Genomic DNA, 17,323 nt, shown 5'->3' with positions numbered 1-17,323 from the left:
GCACGAGTGGCAATCTGTGAGCGACGGGGTTGGGTGCCTCTCCCCTCCCCTGGTGCTCATGCACACACAAACACACCTGTCGAATGGACACAAAGCCCCCCGCCGCCCCCTCCTCTACTCTGCACGCTTACCTGATACGGGTCGTATCTGCCGGCATGGCGCTGATGCACTTCCGACAACAACTGATTGGGTTCTCTTCTCCTCCTCGATGGAGCCACGAAGTTGAAGAAGCACAGCTGCAGCAATGTCTGAATAGTTTTACCGCGGTCCGGGTGCGTTCACGACACTGGGATGCCGTGAACAACAGAGACCCGCAAACACGGACGCCCTTCCTACTTTAGTCAAGGCAATGTTTAATTTAAAAAAGTGTTGGGGGAAGGGGGTGCTCATAAATCACGCATCTTTGAGGGAAATAAAAAGTTAAGGCAAGACAGTTGAAAACTATGGTACAATTGTTTATTGTGTGCACCTTTAGGATGCTTCAAAAACAAAACATTACAATCTAACATGTTTCCTGTCCAACTCGATGTAAAAACAGAAAGAGAGAGGGCCAGGATAGCTATCCAGTCCACTGCCCACCCTTAGACAAACGATGGAAGCACCAAAGTTCACGAGACACAATTAATTGATATAAGACTCTGGGGACAATAAACATCAGGACATCAATATACACAAATTTATGTACACCAAATGATAAATTTTATCCAGGACAGTGAGTGCTCAAACCACTCGTATCATGATCCTGGTTCAACACAGAATTTCACGATTTCATTCAACCCCCCCGTGTCTATTCTGAAATATTAAAACATAATTAACAAAAAAATAAACATGTACAGTAGGAAATGCAATACATACTCATTAAGGTGCACCACATTTGACTGCATTTACCATTCATTAGATATTTACTTTTTGGGGCAACACTTTTCAATTAATAGGAGTGTATTTAACAAATGGTCTTAAAATTCAACCAATTTGAACTTTGATAGTAAAATTTCTTATTTGAACCATTTCAGCTTTGACATTGTGAACAAGATGCCGAACAGTGCCAAACCACACTTTAGGGCTTCTAGATTAGATTGTGATGAAAATTGATGTACTCCTACATACATATCACAGAGTGTGCTAGAATTTTAATGATTACTTGAACCATATTCACAGTAACTTCTGCTAATAAAAATACTAAGAAAGTAATTTAAAATATATTAAATGAAGCCAAAACACTACATTGTGCAGTCATGATGATCAAGAGCTCTTCCACAAATCTTAACATATCAGTCCAAAAATGTTAAAAAAGGGTGAAAAAGGGTGAGATGACAAATAAGAACCTACATATATGTACATGCATTCAGAAGTGAAAATCAATTTAGTAAATGCTTCCGTTAAGATCCGTAATTTCTCAGGTAACAAGAACTGAAATGTAACTAAAACATATAGTTACAACTATCTGTGGACTCAATTAGCTCTTTATATTTTTTGCAATACTGCAAACAAGATTTTAAGGCCAGAGTTATTCTACCCTTACTATCACACATAACTAGAAAACATAGCAAAATAAAATAAAATAATTCTAATAACTAGTACTTGTGTTTGTGCTTGTGCTTTCGGGGTGGAGTGCTAGGTGATAAAGCATGATGCTTACTACGGGGAGGAGGAGAAGCAGAAACAGAATTTCTTCGTCTTGAGTTACGAGGTGATTGTGGTGAAAGGCCTCGATGCTTTGAGCGTTGGGGAGATGGAGACCCCCTTCGCTTCTGACGGGAAGGGCTTGGAGAAAGTGGAGAGGCACCCCTACGCTTGCTTCCTGTGGTGTAAGGGGACCTTGAACGCCTTCTGCTTCGTGAGCTTTGTGGACTTCTACTTCGGGATCTGTAATGGCAATAATGACAATATTTTCACCGAAAGTTTTTCAACGGAAAAGGTATGGATCAACTAATATTGCAACAACATTGTTTCTGCCATCCACAATGACAACTTACCGATGGGATCGTTTAGATGGACCTGGACTACCTGACCAGCTTCTTGACCGCTTTGATCTAGATCTAGAGCTAACTCTGCAAGGTCATAAAATGATTATTAGTTAAATGTTAAGGATATATGAAATTAAATAAAACAAAACGAAACATACGAGCTATCACGGTAATGAACATCATCATCTGGAGACATGCTTCTTCTACTCCGATCTGATCGATCCTTTTTATCCTTTCTCTTGTCTTTCTTATCAAACTTTTCTTCCCTTGCAATTTGAGCTTCGCGTTCAGCCTGCAAAAAATTTCAAGTTTGAGTAAAAGATCTCATGCTAAGAACTACAGATTAGATTAATAACTACAGGGGACTTACCTTGCGCAAAAGTTTTCGTCGATAATGTTCTACTTGTTGGGATATATTCCATCCTGATTTGAGAGCTCTCTGGCCAGATTCCAGTTCATCTTGATACTGCATAGCCTTTACTTCTATGTCACGTAGTCGAGCTCTCTTTTCTTCATCTCTGGAACTAAACTCAAAATAATTCAGAACAAATGCCTATGAATGAGAATACATCTTCTTCCTTGCATTAAAAGAGGATGTTAATATAATACCTTGACAACATGGGATTGCTGTCCAATGAGTTGTCTCCATTACTGACACTGTCATCGTCATCATCATCATCTGCAATAAAATATATTGAAATGTGGGAAAGAAAATTAAATAAAAAGACAGGAAATTAAGAGAAGCATAAAGAAAATGACTCTACTAACCTTGACCTTCCAACAGATCCCATTTGCTTGTAGTCATAGCTTGCGCTTCAACTTGCTCGGGATCAACAGTTTCCCATCGGGAAGGAACAAAGCCTGCTGGCATTCCTCCTTTCCTGCTAGGTCTCCTTTCATCATCAAAAGGCACACCATCAATATCATCATCCATTGGGACACCATCAATGTCATCACTATACTCTCCTATGCCTTTCAGGGCACCTTTAAGAAGAGGTACACCATCAATATCGTCATCCATTCTATTGGATAGGGGAGCTCCATCTATGTCTGAGTCAGGTCTCATATCATCATCACTTTCTGGATCACTGTTTCTTGGTAATTCAACACTAAGCCCTAAGAATGTGTTCTGCAAAGCAATAAGGAAACTACGAGGATATACTGCCCATTCTTGCCAAGCTTTCAGCACAGTAAGTACACGCATTCGGAAACCTTCTGCTTTCAATCTGCTCTCTTGTTTAGTATATGCAGCATGCATTTCAGCCATAATGGGTAGTAAACGGCTTTCAAATGCCTTGCGGTAGTAGGACGCATTGTTCACACTAACTCCACAATTGTGGAGAATGTCAGAGATCAGATAAAATCTAGCAATCTTTTTGGTCATAAGAGTGGTGGCATTTGATAGTGCTTCTTGAATACAGTCACAAATTTCTTCAGCAGCTTCACTATGCTCTATGCAGAAAATCATAGCCTCAGCTACTTTAGTTCGCTCAGGAAAAATGTTTCTTAATATATCTTCCAATCTATCCCTTTGAGAATTAGAGAGAGAACCTTTTCTTGAATCAACTTCATCATATTCAACAAGTTCTTCAGGCATTCCCTGGGTGTAGGGGTTCATAGGGGGTGGTTTCCAAACTGAACCACCTTTAAACATGCGAAATTCTTCTGTGCGCCATTTGGCCTGTAGGTCCCCCTGAAGAAGTGAGAATAGCTTCCAACGGTAATAAATATGCATTGGATTTTGATTTTCAAATAGGAATCTGAACATAGGATTGTTAATCTCACGATTCATTATCATGGCTTCAAACATAGGGCCTTCTCTTATTACAAACTCAATTGTTCGATGTATCAGCATTAATACATTTCTTTCAGTTGGTATCACAACTTTGACAACAGCGTTATAGAGAATATCATCCAAATATGCCTTCTGATCAGGGTCTGTGGGGTAAGGGTCACTAGGTTTGAGCTTTGGAACTCTGTCTCTATCCCGACGGCATGGCTGTGCATTAAAAGGCAGTCCTGATTGTGGAGGAGGTAAAGTGAGCTGCAGCATTGCTGGAGGTATATAGATAGGATGCGGAGGGATGGGCACCCCTTTGCCCCATCCTAACTTCATTTCGTACTGCATAACATCTTTGCCTATGGTAAAATATGCAAATTTTCAAAAGATTAGGAAGGAAATTACCTTTAAATATTGCATAAGAAACAATACAACTTACCATTTATGTGTTTTAGAGCTCTTTCTCCATCTTTCCTATTCATAAAAGCTACAAATCCACAATTTCTTCCTCTAGCTTTTTCTTCATCTGACCTTGGCCACATTATTTTGATGCTGGCAAGAGGGCCATATTTTCCAAAAACTTGCATCAGCTGCTGTTCTGTGATCTACAATTATAAATGAGAATAAAAGTAAACCAAATGTATAAGCACATTTCCTCACTCGGCATTAAATGGAAATCAGATAGAAAAGATAAATATCCTACCTTTGGATTTAAGTTTCCAAGATAGAGATTAGTTGTTGTGGGATCACCATTGTCAAATGAACCAACTGCAATAAAACAGTTCCCAAATCAATAAAAGCTCTGAAATTTGATGAGATGCAAAACTATTGATAATACTATAGTACTTGAAATAAATAGTTACGTTTATTAGATGAATCTTCATTTTCATAAATTCCTGACAAGGAAGTTGATGATGATTTCATTATGCCCTTATACTTGTGCCTTTCTTCTCTCTCTTCTTGAATACTAAAAATTTTGGGAAATGGAATTTAAATTTAATGTCACTGACTACTGGTTAGCAATTAAGCTTCATAATTGCAGGCTGCTTACGTTTTTAACTCTTCTTTAAAAAGCTCTAGATTACTTTTTCGCTTTTCTCTTTCTTTCTTTTTTCCAGGTCTCTCTGGTTTACCTCGTTCACCCAAGAGCCTGGCATACTCCTGAGCTTGGTCAGCAGTTGACTTCTCTTCAAGCCTTGATGTAGGCTTGTAAAGCTTACCCTTCTCCTTCGTGTCCTCCTCTGTCAACACATTTTTGGAAGTTTTCAGCTAGTTTGTCAAGAAACATATTAACAGTTGAAGAGAAATACTCACGTCTTCTTCCAGCATCGTATGTTCCTGCTTTGACCCAAACTTTTCCTGATTTATTGCTAGGAGCATCTTGAAAAGTTGCCACAAATTCTTGAAATGCCTGAAAATGATATTATTTTTTGATTAGAAAGATGTTCTGCAATAATAACTTCAACAGTCAACAGAAGAGCTAAAATATATTTGTTAAAACCAAGAGAATATGAAACTATTGAATCAGCACCTGGGCTGCTGCTTCTTCCTGTTCCTTTTTCTTCTGCTCCTCTTGTTCCTTTTTAGACAACGGTCTTTTCCCCATTGAACCAATTGAAAAAGCCTTAAGCTTCTGCTCTGCAATGTGCTGGAAATTAAAAATAAAATTAAAGTTTCTTCTCACGGAAGACTGAGTCTTGAGGAAGCCATATCACATTTGAACAACAATAAAATACTAGTCTTCATAAATATAAAGCACTGAATATTTACAGAGAAGACATTGTGTTGAGTTTTCTACACATTAATATCCAACAATGCAAGGAAATGTCAAAATAGAAAGCAATGTCAAAGTAATGGCAGTCAGTCAACCAGAGTATGTGGATTTACAGCATTTCATTGAATATGGTTAGAGTGACTGACGGTCGTTAATGTAAAAATTATTTTATACAACAAATGTGAAGATAGTCAAAAAATTATTTTCATAGCTGCCACAGTAACAGGCTCACAAATATAAATAAACAAATAACATTTACCTTCGCCATTTAGGTTATGTGACCTGAGTATTAACACCGAAAGCAAATTTAGTTGTGATAAACACGCTCTGCCGACTTACTGCTACCACAAAAAAATAACAGTCAAACCACTTCTTTAATGCGAAGTGAATAGGACCCATTCGCACTTTAAATAGGAGTTAATAAACCATTCAGAAGACAATTTGTAACCGCAAACGCCTTATCGGCCATATTCCTGACTGCACTAACTTTTTCCTTTTTTCTTTTTCTTTCCGAAACACCGGAAAAAGTGGAAATGAGTGGGAAGCGCGGGAATTGATTCATTTTTGAAAAGGTCAAAAACCAGAAAGTGTTTTAACTTGAGGTTTTGAACTCAAGTTGTGTGCCTTTATTCTTTTTTTGTTTTACTTTTATCTCAGTTTTATTTTATATGCCGTTTTTTCAAGCAGTTTAACAGCTTTATATTACATTAAGCATGTGTAGTTGTAAAGGGGGTTACACATTTAAGTTCACATGTTTTTACTTAACAATAAACCTACGTTCTTTATTGTCACCTACTTGCACCTCAAGAAGTGCTACATTCCAAGCATTAATATCTTTTCTTACGACTTCAATGGGTACAAGGTAATTCAAGTACATTCGTATTTTGCCTTCTCCAAGTGAACCTTTAACGGGCACTTCAATAATATATGTTGGTTTTGGATCAATCTCAACTAAAGGCTCATATTTGTCACTAGTAAACCGTGATACATCACCCAGCTCAAGAGGAGGCTGACCAATCAAAGCATGTACCCCTTCATGCTTCGCCACTGTTACTGCTGCTTCTCGAAACCATGTCGCATCTTTCAGTTCGTGTTGAATTCTTCCATATTTAGCTGCTATCAACACACCGTTAGCAGCTAACAAGCCAACGGCTATTTTTACAAGAGTCATTGTGGTGAGGTGGGTCTGATAGCTGCAACAAAATGTAATGACAGTATAAACCCAATGAAAGATTCACAGAAAGCCCAAAACTGCATATTACATGCTTAAGGTATTTCATAAATGATTTCTCCACCATTTTCTGTGATAAGAGATATTGTCTTCATCAAGAATGAATTTGGACCTTAATTCTCCCTTAAGGGTTCTTTTAAAATTAATATTGTTACAAATGATTAGTTTTGAAGACCATGCAAGGCAAAAATAAACAAGACAAGAACCATAAGAGTTTTCCTTACGTTTTCCTCTGAAAGTTGGTTTTAACATGTGTATCAACAGGTATCAACACATAGTTGAAAACAAAATTGTTGCCATTGTCAGTTTCTTTAAGTAAATAGTGCAATTCAATTTCCACAGAGGTTACAGCTTCTTGCTTCTTTTTGGCCGCAGCAGACGACACAATGTTCAAATGTAAACATTTTCATACTTTAGAAAGAGACGAAACTACATCCACCAACATAAATCAAGAAATATAAGATTGATGCTCCGAGGCTCAGGATCAAACAGAGTTAAATCACTATGGACCTAAATAAATATTTTTATAAATAATTTTTTCTTACAGTACTCAATTAAAGGTTGTAGGGGAAAATAAAATGCGTGTGTTGAGTATTGTCGGGTTGGTCACACGAGAGCGTCTGCTTCGCTCCGGACGACATAACCTCATAATTTCCGTGCTTTTTTATCCCAAACGAAAACACGGAACGGACACGCATTGTGTGAAGTACAAATTTCGTGGCAATGCCGCTCCCGCCCGTTCCAGCTTCTGGAGGAGCTGCTATTAAAGAAGGTGCTCGGCTGCTCATAAGATTTTCTCGCAAGGGATGTACTAACAGACCATTTTATCACCTCCAACTGAGCCATGTAAGTTGTGTTATGTACCTCCATTTCTCCTCTTAATGCCTTGTATAGCTTTCTAACAAAGAAAAAGGTGGTTTGCATTCCTTTCATAATGTGGTCCATTTCAGAGTAAACTTGAACTAGATGATCAATGCATAGAACAACTTGGAACATATGATCCCCTACCAAATGAACGAAATGAAAAACTAGTTTCTTGCAACTTTGAGAGAATACGTTATTGGTTGGGTGAAGGTGCTACTTGTTCCCATGGAGCTAGTGTTATATTAGGTAAGTTAAATTATTCATTCTGCCTACTTCTCACAAAAATTAGTTAGCCAATAGAAACACCCATTTAATCCTGTTTTACTTAGGTGGAATGTGTTTTTTTCTTTTTTCTCTTCTCAAGGACTTGCAGGCTTCTTCCCTATTCACCCATCATCGTACATGACGGCATGGAAAAATAGAAGTGAAGCTGAGAAACCTGAACCACCCATGCCAAAGAAGTTAACTTGGCGAGAACGCAAGAAGATTCTGATGAAACAGGCTGAAGATGCTCGGAACGCTCCTCCAACTGAAGATGACTCGGAAGAAAAAGAGAAAGTTGCTGAATCTTCCTCCTAGTAGTAATATACATGTTAAACCTTGTTGGAAGAGCTGACTTGATATCTGTCAGCCTCTGAGCACTGCAGTGCTGATTTGAGTCTTGAACTCAAATAAGTGTACAGGAATTGCTTAGAATGCCAATATATAAACTGATGTTTATGTAGGCAGGGTTCCATTTTTAAGATGTTTAAAATACATAGTCTTTGTAATGAACTCTTTTCTACTTTTCTGTGTTATATTTGACACAAACAAAAAGGCAGCAGTTTTGAAAATTAAGATAAACATCAGTCAGTTACAATGAACACATGAGAGAAGAGTGTCTAGTGTCATGCAGAAAGTATCTTGAAGTGACACAGTCAAAAGAGAGACATTTCTGTATATAACAGGTCTTTATCTCTTGATTCAAAGTTAATGAAGATAATGGGTGTGAGCAGAATGAACAGAAGAGTAACATTGACTTATACATAGGATAATGAACACAAATATTCCATCTAGACCAGCACCTCTATGCATATGAGAAAAATAAAAGATGCTTCTCTTGTTAAATCACATTACTAAATAGTTTCTAGAAAAACATATAAAATACATAGTGAAAATAAAGGCAAGTAGGTTGAAGAAACTTAAGATACATTTAAAATAATTTTCAACATTTTACATTTTATAATTTGAGAAGATGTCAGTCATCCTGTCAACATGAATTTGACAAAGCCAAAGACAAGAGGATGAATGTGCATTAATCTTACAAGTATTATCACAGGTCTATAACTCCTCATGACTTTTGCTTCTAATTTTGTATTGATGGTAGGATATTATTATTAATATACATATACCCTTTTGCATCAAGGATTATAGTGGTTCTTGTTATCTGTCTAACAGACACATACACTAAACAGGTGTTTCGCTGCTGTCAACTTCTCCGGCAGGGACTGTTAGTGTGCTTGGCCGGGAAATATTTTCATCCCTCAGTTGGAGCTTGACATCAACAGTGCTCGTTCTATTCTTGGTCAACTCCGGAACTCTTCGGACTGGTGTTCGGTTTGGACTTGTTTTCCTACTGTTAGGGAATGATTTCAGTAGTTTTGCACTGAAAGTTAAGATAATACAGTAAGTTTAATTCAGCTGGGGTAAGAAAAAATATACATGGAGCTAGAGCAAACTGAAACTGTACTCACACATCAATTAGTTTGAGGAAAAGTCTAGAGTATGCCTGATATTCTTCTTCACCAAAGTCAGCTGGATCATGCCTGGCATGTTCAAACATATCACAGAATTGATGGACCACCTTCTGTCCTGAACCATCAAGGGGGGCAGCCAGAGACAATAACAAGAATGCTCTTAGGTTCTCTGTAGGGTGACGATGCAGACTGCTGTCTTGTTTCAGAATTTCCATCTCTGCGAAAGAAATATTCCACCCATTAGTCAGATTAGCCTGGTTTGATTTATCACCATTGCTGTTGAACATACCCAGAGTTTTGACATCGTCCACTGCTTTTAGTCTGTAATAGTAAGGGGGGATGGATGATGGCCCGGGAGGCAGAATGTAACGCGCATCATCTTTAGTGATCAGCCTGGGTTCGTTAACGATCCTGGGAATGACATCCAGTCTTCGCTCCAGCTCCGATCTCAGCCCCTGCGCAGAAACACAGTCTGGTAAAGTACATCCTTCTAATTATTAAATACACCTGACACTAAAAGACGGTTGCGCAGACATTTCAAAGATAGAATCGGAGGTCTGTTAGTTCAAATGAAATGACCGATACGTTTTCTTCAATCTTGGTTGACAGCACCCAGGACATCCTAACCTACAAACCTTGTCTGCATCGTGCCCGAGGGCGACGTGCGGGCCTCTCCTGGACCGAAGAGCGAAGCGCATTATCTGCCTTTTGGCGAAAATGAAGAGCAGGAAGACGGTGAGCACGCCGCATGCTATGAATATCACCACCGTGACGCCCGAAAGTTGTTCTACCATGGTTTCTGTCCACTCGAGCCCTCATCTGTTTTTTTGTTGTTTACCGACAGCCTGGCTGACCTGGCCACCCACATTGCGCCTGCGCACGAGTGGCGGCCTACTCCGCCGGCGTTCGAGAGTTCGAGGCGACCCGGACCCGACCCGTGCTGTTCGTGCCTGCTGCACAACCCTCTCACCAGCTACACGGGCTCTGATGGTAAGTTTTTCTACTCCAACAAGTCAAGTCCTGAGTGAATAGTGTCCGACAGTTGTCTCCGGGCCAGGAGAGTCTGTTGACTATTTCAGTTAGTCACGGAGAGCCTTTTCATCGTGGAGTAGTTGGTGGCATCGAGACGCGATGGGGCGATGGGTGTTCTCGGATCACAGTGTTCATTCACCCCGACCGGACCCAACTTTGGAATGCTTCGTGCTCGCACGAGACGTCTCGTCTCGCTCTCCGAAAACAAATAATCAAGAAGACCATTTTACCACTCGGCTATTCGAAATAAGGGCCCAATGACCTCTCCCCCTTTCTTGTCAGGACATCAGGGCCGAGCCCCCTCCCCTCCCCTTTTCCTCTTCGAACTGGACGATAGGACATAGGGTAGGTCTAATGACTGTGAGGATCACGACTCACAGAATGTAGGATCTGATTACTGGGGCCCATGGCCCATCCCCGGCGCCTCCACCGGCACTCCAATAACTTATTGTCCACTTCTTTTTTCCCCCTCTTATTTTCGTTGTTGCTTTTATCCCCCACCCCACTAAGCCCTTCTTTCTTCCAATCCGATGCCCTCCAGGCGTTCGAGACGTCCAGCCTTACAAAATAGTTATCCAAGACGTCTGCCGCTGCCGCCGCCCCTTCTCATGACGTAAAGGCGGCCGGGGTAGCTGGCTGGGCCTCGGGTTGGGCTGGGCAATGGGTTCATGGACCCCCCAGGAAGAACGGTATCTAAATCGGGGGCGGGGGGCACTTTGTTCTCTTGTGTCCTAAGAGTGACTATGCTATGCTGGCCGCTGTTTAATAAGGATAGCTGTGAAAAAAAAATATGAAAACATCTTCTGCCAAAAAGTACATTTCAGTAAGCCCGGGCGGCCCACAACCCACACCACACTAGTGTCGCAGGTCTGCATTACTCTCTTGGGCCACAGGGGCCGCATAACGCCTTGCAGGCGGAGGGAGTGGCCAAACCCGCAACACTGTGGTGTCTGCTCTGAAATGCCCAGTACCCTTGTTCGGATGGGGGACAGGGAGGTGTGTCCTCTGCGGCGGCCTGTCCCCCATCCCCATAGGAGTTGTGACGGCGCGTGACGAAAGCGTTTAACAGGTGTGACTTTAGGCGCGCTGACCCGAAGAAGAGCTCGAAGGTCGCAACTGCTGTAGGGTGCGAGGGCGATCGGGCCCTACTGACGCGCGCGTTGAAGTAAAATGTGTGCCGGCGGGAGAGAATAAAGATTTTCAAAGAAACTATACTGCGGAAAGTAGACGGAAAGCTGACCCAAACCCCTAACCTCCTACACACTCCCCAAAAAGATAATATAGAAAACTCATCCCCCCCACCCCCCTCACTTTTCCAAATCTCCCCTCTTTATAGCAATCGGACTCCTTGCCCATGGGATTGAGTGATTGAGTCATTCAGGGCGGCCTGCAGGCCAGTAGGAGGGGAATCCTACGCCTTCGTCGGAGAAATAATGAATTAATCTACGGGAGTGATGAATGCCGCCTCCGCCCCTCAGATCGCGCCCCGTCATTTCGGAGCCCTTTCAATTTGATATCCAACGCGACACCGCCAAAGGCGGTGGGACGCGGGCGCGTAGGGGGGCCTGGCCTGCTCGGTTAGGGGGCGGTCGGTTTATGGAGGGCACCTGTTTAAAGGGGCAGAAGAGGGCGAGGGAGAGTTGCAGACACTGTCTGACGCAGTCCTCCAGTAGGAGGACGTGAAAGACGACGAGGTAGGCGCGATAGATGAAGGCAGCAATTATTCTGCAGTATTTATTTACACTTTTAATACTGTCCTAGGAGTTCTTCGTAGAAAGTGATAGCGGAATTGCGGCTGTCTTTCTTTTAGAGTCCTTAAAGCAACACGTGAACATTTTTATGTAACCCTTCCATAACCCCAGAGACAGGTGTAAGTGACGCCTGGTTTCTACCAACTATCGCGCCAGCACTAACAACGACGGGATGCTCCAGCCAGCTCCAGGGCTATCGTCCTGGACCTTCGTCTGCCTCCAGGCCCTCACGGACCCTCCGGACCTCCAGACGAGAGAGTTCATTCACCTCGACTACCAGACTCGCACTCTCAATCTTTAATCTCTTTGCCTCGGGACTGAGTGCGGTGGGTCGGGTCCGTCGGGTCGGCTCCTCCGTGGGCCCCGGGGGTCCCTCGGGGGCCGGGGGTCAATCGCCGGGCTGCGTGCGCGGGGAGGTCCGCGGCGGCCCGTCGCGTCTGAGACGTGTTTTCGGAGGCCGCCGCCCCGCGGCGTGTCCAGTCTCGTGGGCTTAACTCACTCACCCGATCGGTTAAAGGGCCGTCCGAGGCTCTTCTGGTATGCTCCTGGAAGACACTCTCAGTTTCTCCCCCGGGTATTTGGGACCCGTCATCGCTCATGCGTGTTACACGCGGCCACCTCCCGTCCGGGCGACACTCGTTACCAGCGCAGTCCGTCTGCAAGTTGTGTTAGGTCGGGGGAGATTGTCGGAAGAAGCTCCCTCGCCTCCACTCTCCCCGCCCGGCCCGGGCCCGGCCCTGCTGCTGTGGTCACAGAGCGCCGTGTATAATGGCACAATTATTTTTCATCCCGGTGAAACGCGGTGCCGTAGCCTGGCCGGGGCGTACCTAACCCGCCCCGCCCCGCCGTAGCTTCTTTGGCTGCCGCAGGGGCGTGGTCTGGCGTGGCGCGGCGGCGCAGGACGTTGAGTGAGGTAATGTCCTGCCAGGACACGGGGTCCAGGCCCAGGAGGCCCGCGCTGTCCTCGTGTGGACAGCCGGATAGTGGACAGCACACTGGACAGCTGCCGGCGGGGCGGCCGTGCGGGACGCATCGGGACTGCTGGGCCTCTGTCCGTGGCTCGGATGAGTTTCTCCTCCCTTCCGGACTCGACGACTGGGCGAATTCCTCGACACGGAAAGGCGCCGGCCTGGTCGATCCTGCCGCCCCAAGAGGTGGCCTCGTGCTGGAGTTAAGGCTTATTGACCAGTGTGGCAGTTCGTTGACGGCGTCCTCTCGTTGAATGGCCTTCCCCATTGACGGCGTCCTCTCGTTGACTGGCCTTCCCCATTGACGGGCGTCCTTTCGTTGACTGGCCCTCCTCTTTGACGGCGTCCTCTCGTTGACTGCACCCCCCCCCCTCAATTGACCGCGTCCTCGATGACCTTGTCAGTCCTAGTGCGGGCGCGCTGGTAGTGTACGACGCATGCATCGATTTTGAAAGCACCCGCGCGCGCCCCAGTCACCCGTCACGGCCTCCACCACCGCCTGCTGGTGTCTGACCGCACCACCGAGTGACCGCCGCGGTGGGTGCGTTCACTGCGACTAAACACTTGCGTCGCTACGTGGTCAGCATGGTGCATGGTGGTCGGTTGGCCCATAGACGCGCCCGCCCCCGCTGCAGGGTGGGTGACGCAAGGAGCTATGGTTACAGTGCCACCGACCTGTGTGCGACGTTTGCAAATACCCCCTCTGGCTGCGCGGTGCTTTCCCCTTTGAAAATAAAATAACGAAATGGCATACCTAAGCGGAGTGTGTGGGTACGGCGCGGGCTCCTCCTGCTCGGGCGTCCTTCCTCCCCACCGGATCATGCACGCTTGCCGCCGCCCGACTCAAAGGTTGCGAGGGTCGTTTACATGCACCAAACGCGAAACGGGTCGCGGCTGCACGTCCCGCGGGCTGGTCCCGGCAAGGAGGTGGTGGAGGAGGAGAAGGAGGAGGAGAAGGAGGAGGAGCAGGGGCACTCCAGGGAGCCAGAGGCTTCCTCCACACGCGCGCCCACGCCGCCGCGCGCTGGGACTTACTTTGAAGCCTTTCGTCGAGTTTCCCCCCTTGCTGCCGGCTGCACCCGAGCAGCCGGCATAGTGGGTGTTCGAGGCAGAGAAGGAGGAGGGAATTCCAATGGGAGAAACGGCATCCAACCCTTAAGAGGACTGCGACAGCCATGAGGAAGGCGGCGGCGTGGCGGGGCGGGCGCATCGGCGGGGCGGTGATGAGGACGCTGCGCCCCGCTGCGTTGCGGAGGGAAGGGGTAGGGAAGGACCAACCCCGCACGCCCCGTCAGAAACGCACTTTTTAACCACAGCGCCCCCGTTCGAAACACGTTGGTTATCACCACTCATACGAGCGGTGGCTGTTTAGCTGAATGGTCCGTCCCTGACCTGCCCACATCACCCAAGGTTAGACTGTACCGCATGCACGCGTGCGGTGCGGACGGCTTGCCTACTCGCACGACGGGCCGTAGCCGCTATAGGCGCCAAGACAATCAAAAGGCAAACCCTCTCGCAATAAGACTCTGCGTAGAACCAGAACCGCTGAGTGGACCATATGCCATTATTGCACCCCCCCTCCCCCCTATCCCAAGGGCATGAATATATACAAAATTCTACCGCGCCTCCCCAACAAAATAGTAATAAAACTTAATAAAGTGTACACGTTGTCCACACGGTGTTCACCACCGTCCCGCGGTATTCATCCTAAGTCTGCGGGTGTCCCGCGGGTGTCCAGCTGACTCTCTCAGGTCGACAACCCCACACCTGCCGACTGGCTGGCTGGCTGGCCGGCCGCTTGGGACGAGAAATTATTGGCGTTAGGAGGCTGCTAGCAGTCGCCACGGCTTGGACTCGCGTCGCCCGCGGGTACCCGCCGCGCCGGCAAACGGCACCACCACCGCCAGACCAGCCAGCGCGCCAACCTGTGGAGTAACATGCCGCCCCTCCTCGCCCCTCCCCCTCCTCCTCACCCTGGCGCTCACGTCCAGCCGGAAGTGAACACACCCCGCCAATCAAACCGCGATTTGGACGTGACGCCGGCGTGCCACCTGCTGTCCAGTCAGCGCGCTGGCGCTGCTCTGCCGCCCTCCCGTCGCGACGTCCACCACACCGCCCGCCCGCCCTGCAGTCCGCGGAGCCTGCGCGAGACGGATCGCTGCGATTTGGACGCACGAATGCTAGACAGGTGACGCGACGGCGGAAAGCCACCACGGAGGGCCGAGGATGCGGTCCCTCGTCCCTTCGTAACTACAACAACATCGCAACACAGACTAACATAAGGGGGGGGGGCGCTATTTGCACGGTGTGCCGGACCCGGGGCGGCGTACGGCTCGGCGTACGGTCTCACCGACATCGGACATGAGCGGTCAGAATGGACGGCCGCTTTTGGGCGAACTCTGGGGCCTCCTCGAGTGCATCGTAATGTTACAGTTTACAGCTTTGACTGTCCACGCTATGCGACGCCTCTACCCACCCGCCCGCTTGTGTGGTTGTGTGTGTGGGTGTGGGTGTGTGCGCGCACCCGCGCGTGTGAGTGTATACACTACCGGCGTTGCTCGCTACAACTGTGCTGGGAACCAGGTTAGTGTTTCTCGGATGGCTCTTTCCTCCATCGCCGGCACCGCTTCATATACTTCTCTTCTCGCGTGCCACCGTGTGTGTATGTGTGTATGAATGTATGTATGTTTTTAAGCGCGCGCGCGTGTGTGTGTGTGTGTGTCTTGTGCTGTGTGCATCTGCGTCTGGGTTTGTATCTTTAGGGTGGCTTGTGGGCGATACCCCTTTCGTTAACGTCGCGCGTTAGACCGGCGCGTCGATGTTTCTCGATGTTTTGTGTACCCTACCCAAAATTACCTTTCGGTTTGTCAATTTTCCTCTATTTTTCGTTACTTTTAAAATTGTTCGTTGTTTATCGCCGTTGTTGTTGTTGTTGTTGTTGTTTCGGCCCAAACGAGACGAAAGCAGGCGGTTGGCGGGGACGTTAAACTGTCCGGGTTGTGTGTCCGGCCTGCCTGTGGCGCCTGTGCCCGCGCGGCCGGCACACTGACACCTTTATCCCTCGACGACGTCCTTCGCTGACGTTCGTCGACTCAATCGAAAGTTGTTGTATCGAGTCGCTGCGCGTGACCTGCTATATGTGTAAAGGCGATACGCACAGGAGACGGCAAGTAGCCCACCAAATCATTTTTTAAAAACGCGGCGTCGTGAATAATTTTGTTGTACCATGTCATTCAATAATTTCGATAAATGTATACCGAAAAGTCGCGAAAATTTTTACAGAGAATTGGGAGGGAGAGGGAAAATGTCACAAAGTATCATGATACCTTAATGTTTTTATACAATGACGGACTTTGACGAATTTAAACCGGCGAAAGTATTAACATATCGGGAACGCGCGGTTCTGTCGGCCGATCGTTGTCCTGGTGAGAGAAGTCGTTCCTCAGGTGTCGCGATGCAGTGGAGGCGGCGGCGAGCCCGTCGTCGGTCGGCATGCACTTGTAGTGCCTTCTCGTCGTCCTCCGATGCCGCGGGGCAAGGCGGTCGTACGGGACGCACTCGCTGGTACCTCGGGGGAGAACTTGTTTCGCGTCCAAGACGTACGTGCCGCTCGTGCCATACACTGTCTGGAAAACAGGACGGTCGAAAGGACGGGTCTTAGAAACAATTTTATAGTCGCGTGATTTTGCCGGTGTTACGTTAAGATAAACTGAAGGGAGAGTGATGTTTCCCTTTCTTTAAGCAACTCGTACGTACAGTAATAATTTTATCTCTTTGCCTATCCATTATGGTAGTGTTTTCTAAAATGAAACTGCCTGATTGACGCGAATCACAGGGGGTTGTGGGGAGGTGGTTGCAGTGTGTGTGAGAGGGGGGGGGGGTCGGAAATGGAAGGGGAAATGCAATTTTACGGACGATCCCCTCCCGAGAGTGAGAGTATGGGAAGCACGTACTGGCGCCACATCGGACCCAAGAGAGGACGAGATAGGGGGGAAGGGGAGAGGCAAGGAAACAAGACGAGCAGAGAGAGGGGCCTGAGAGGAGAGGGAGAGGGAGAGGAGCAGGAGGGGGAGGGGTCCGCCGCTGCAGCAGGCCGCTGGCGGCAGTCGGCGTGCCGAAGACCAGTGCCGCCGACGGCACTCGGAAAATTAGCACGCACTGTGTGAAAATTTGAAGACGAGTATCCTTTTGAAAGTGAAAGTGGGGAGGGGAAGAGGGCG

General features: G+C 46.6%; 5 protein-coding genes across 6 annotated transcripts in view; 1 reads left to right on the top strand and 4 right to left on the bottom strand.

Annotated features, from left to right (window-relative positions):
* The window catches only part of LOC113207067 (elongation of very long chain fatty acids protein AAEL008004-like), a 24,672-nt gene extending 24,465 nt beyond the window's left edge, over positions 1 to 207 (bottom strand). Inside the window, exon 1 of the mRNA XM_052274741.1 lies at positions 132 to 207. Within this exon, the coding sequence (XP_052130701.1) occupies positions 132 to 157 (26 nt within the window). The 5' untranslated portion in view covers positions 158 to 207. The remainder of the gene's footprint in view (positions 1 to 131) is intronic.
* Positions 208 to 434: 227 nt separating this feature from the next.
* On the bottom strand, positions 435 to 6,024 carry LOC113207036 (U2 snRNP-associated SURP motif-containing protein). Its single transcript, XM_026423390.2, has 13 exons — positions 5,781 to 6,024; positions 5,279 to 5,395; positions 5,062 to 5,158; positions 4,799 to 4,988; positions 4,611 to 4,714; positions 4,451 to 4,515; positions 4,187 to 4,352; positions 2,736 to 4,106; positions 2,577 to 2,646; positions 2,338 to 2,491; positions 2,126 to 2,259; positions 1,977 to 2,051; positions 435 to 1,866 (listed from the first exon to the last, which is right to left on the bottom strand). Exons 1-13 carry the CDS (start codon positions 5,787 to 5,789, stop codon positions 1,575 to 1,577), a joined length of 2,844 nt encoding a protein of 947 aa, XP_026279175.1. The 5' UTR covers positions 5,790 to 6,024; the 3' UTR covers positions 435 to 1,574.
* A 251-nt stretch (positions 6,025 to 6,275) lies between these two features.
* LOC113207041 (uncharacterized) lies at positions 6,276 to 7,167 on the bottom strand. The gene is made up of 2 exons (XM_026423396.2): positions 6,977 to 7,167; positions 6,276 to 6,714 (listed from the first exon to the last, which is right to left on the bottom strand). The coding sequence occupies exon 2, from the start codon at positions 6,690 to 6,692 to the stop codon at positions 6,279 to 6,281; it is 414 nt and encodes a 137-aa protein (XP_026279181.1). The 5' UTR covers positions 6,693 to 6,714; positions 6,977 to 7,167; the 3' UTR covers positions 6,276 to 6,278.
* Positions 7,168 to 7,352: 185 nt separating this feature from the next.
* On the top strand, positions 7,353 to 8,390 carry LOC113207040 (probable 28S ribosomal protein S16, mitochondrial). The gene is made up of 3 exons (XM_026423395.2): positions 7,353 to 7,598; positions 7,703 to 7,862; positions 7,981 to 8,390. The coding sequence occupies exons 1-3, from the start codon at positions 7,476 to 7,478 to the stop codon at positions 8,193 to 8,195; spliced, it is 498 nt and encodes a 165-aa protein (XP_026279180.1). The 5' UTR covers positions 7,353 to 7,475; the 3' UTR covers positions 8,196 to 8,390.
* Positions 8,391 to 8,393: 3 nt separating this feature from the next.
* Positions 8,394 to 10,219, bottom strand: LOC113207039 (protein C1orf43 homolog). Of its 2 annotated transcripts, none has more exons than XM_026423394.2 (4): positions 9,988 to 10,219; positions 9,642 to 9,807; positions 9,350 to 9,569; positions 8,394 to 9,261 (listed from the first exon to the last, which is right to left on the bottom strand). In XM_026423394.2, exons 1-4 carry the CDS (start codon positions 10,144 to 10,146, stop codon positions 9,063 to 9,065), a joined length of 744 nt encoding a protein of 247 aa, XP_026279179.1. In that variant the 5' UTR covers positions 10,147 to 10,219; the 3' UTR covers positions 8,394 to 9,062. The 2 variants fall into 2 exon arrangements, with proteins under 2 accessions (XP_026279179.1, XP_052130703.1); XM_052274743.1 differs by having other exon boundaries at positions 9,932 to 10,006.
* Positions 10,220 to 17,323: the final 7,104 nt, after the last annotated feature.

This window comes from Frankliniella occidentalis, unplaced genomic scaffold (assembly GCF_000697945.3).
Source record: "Frankliniella occidentalis isolate FOCC.00 unplaced genomic scaffold, Focc_3.1 Scaffold431, whole genome shotgun sequence".
Lineage (NCBI taxonomy): Eukaryota > Metazoa > Arthropoda > Insecta > Thysanoptera > Thripidae > Frankliniella > Frankliniella occidentalis.
This window is presented reverse-complemented; position numbering and strand designations above follow the sequence as displayed.

Excerpts from the sequence above, each read along its gene's own strand:
- LOC113207041 (XM_026423396.2), bottom strand. The coding sequence starts at position 6,692 with ATGACTCTTGTAAAAATAGCCGTTGGCTTGTTAGCTGCTAACGGTGTG.
- LOC113207036 (XM_026423390.2), bottom strand. Across the intron at positions 4,715-4,798 it reads TTTAAAGAAGAGTTAAAAAC|TATTCAAGAAGAGAGAGAAG; the intron begins GTAAGCAGCCTG and ends CAAAATTTTTAG. Across the intron at positions 4,107-4,186 it reads AGCTCTAAAACACATAAATG|GCAAAGATGTTATGCAGTAC; the intron begins GTAAGTTGTATT and ends ATTTTACCATAG.
- LOC113207039 (XM_026423394.2), bottom strand. The coding sequence starts at position 10,146 with ATGGTAGAACAACTTTCGGGCGTCACGGTGGTGATATTCATAGCATGC. Across the intron at positions 9,570-9,641 it reads GGACGATGTCAAAACTCTGG|AGATGGAAATTCTGAAACAA; the intron begins GTATGTTCAACA and ends TTTCTTTCGCAG. Across the intron at positions 9,262-9,349 it reads TTCCTCAAACTAATTGATGT|TGCAAAACTACTGAAATCAT; the intron begins GTGAGTACAGTT and ends CTTAACTTTCAG.
- LOC113207040 (XM_026423395.2), top strand. The coding sequence starts at position 7,476 with ATGCCGCTCCCGCCCGTTCCAGCTTCTGGAGGAGCTGCTATTAAAGAA. Across the intron at positions 7,599-7,702 it reads ATCACCTCCAACTGAGCCAT|AGTAAACTTGAACTAGATGA; the intron begins GTAAGTTGTGTT and ends GGTCCATTTCAG. Across the intron at positions 7,863-7,980 it reads TGGAGCTAGTGTTATATTAG|GACTTGCAGGCTTCTTCCCT; the intron begins GTAAGTTAAATT and ends TCTCTTCTCAAG.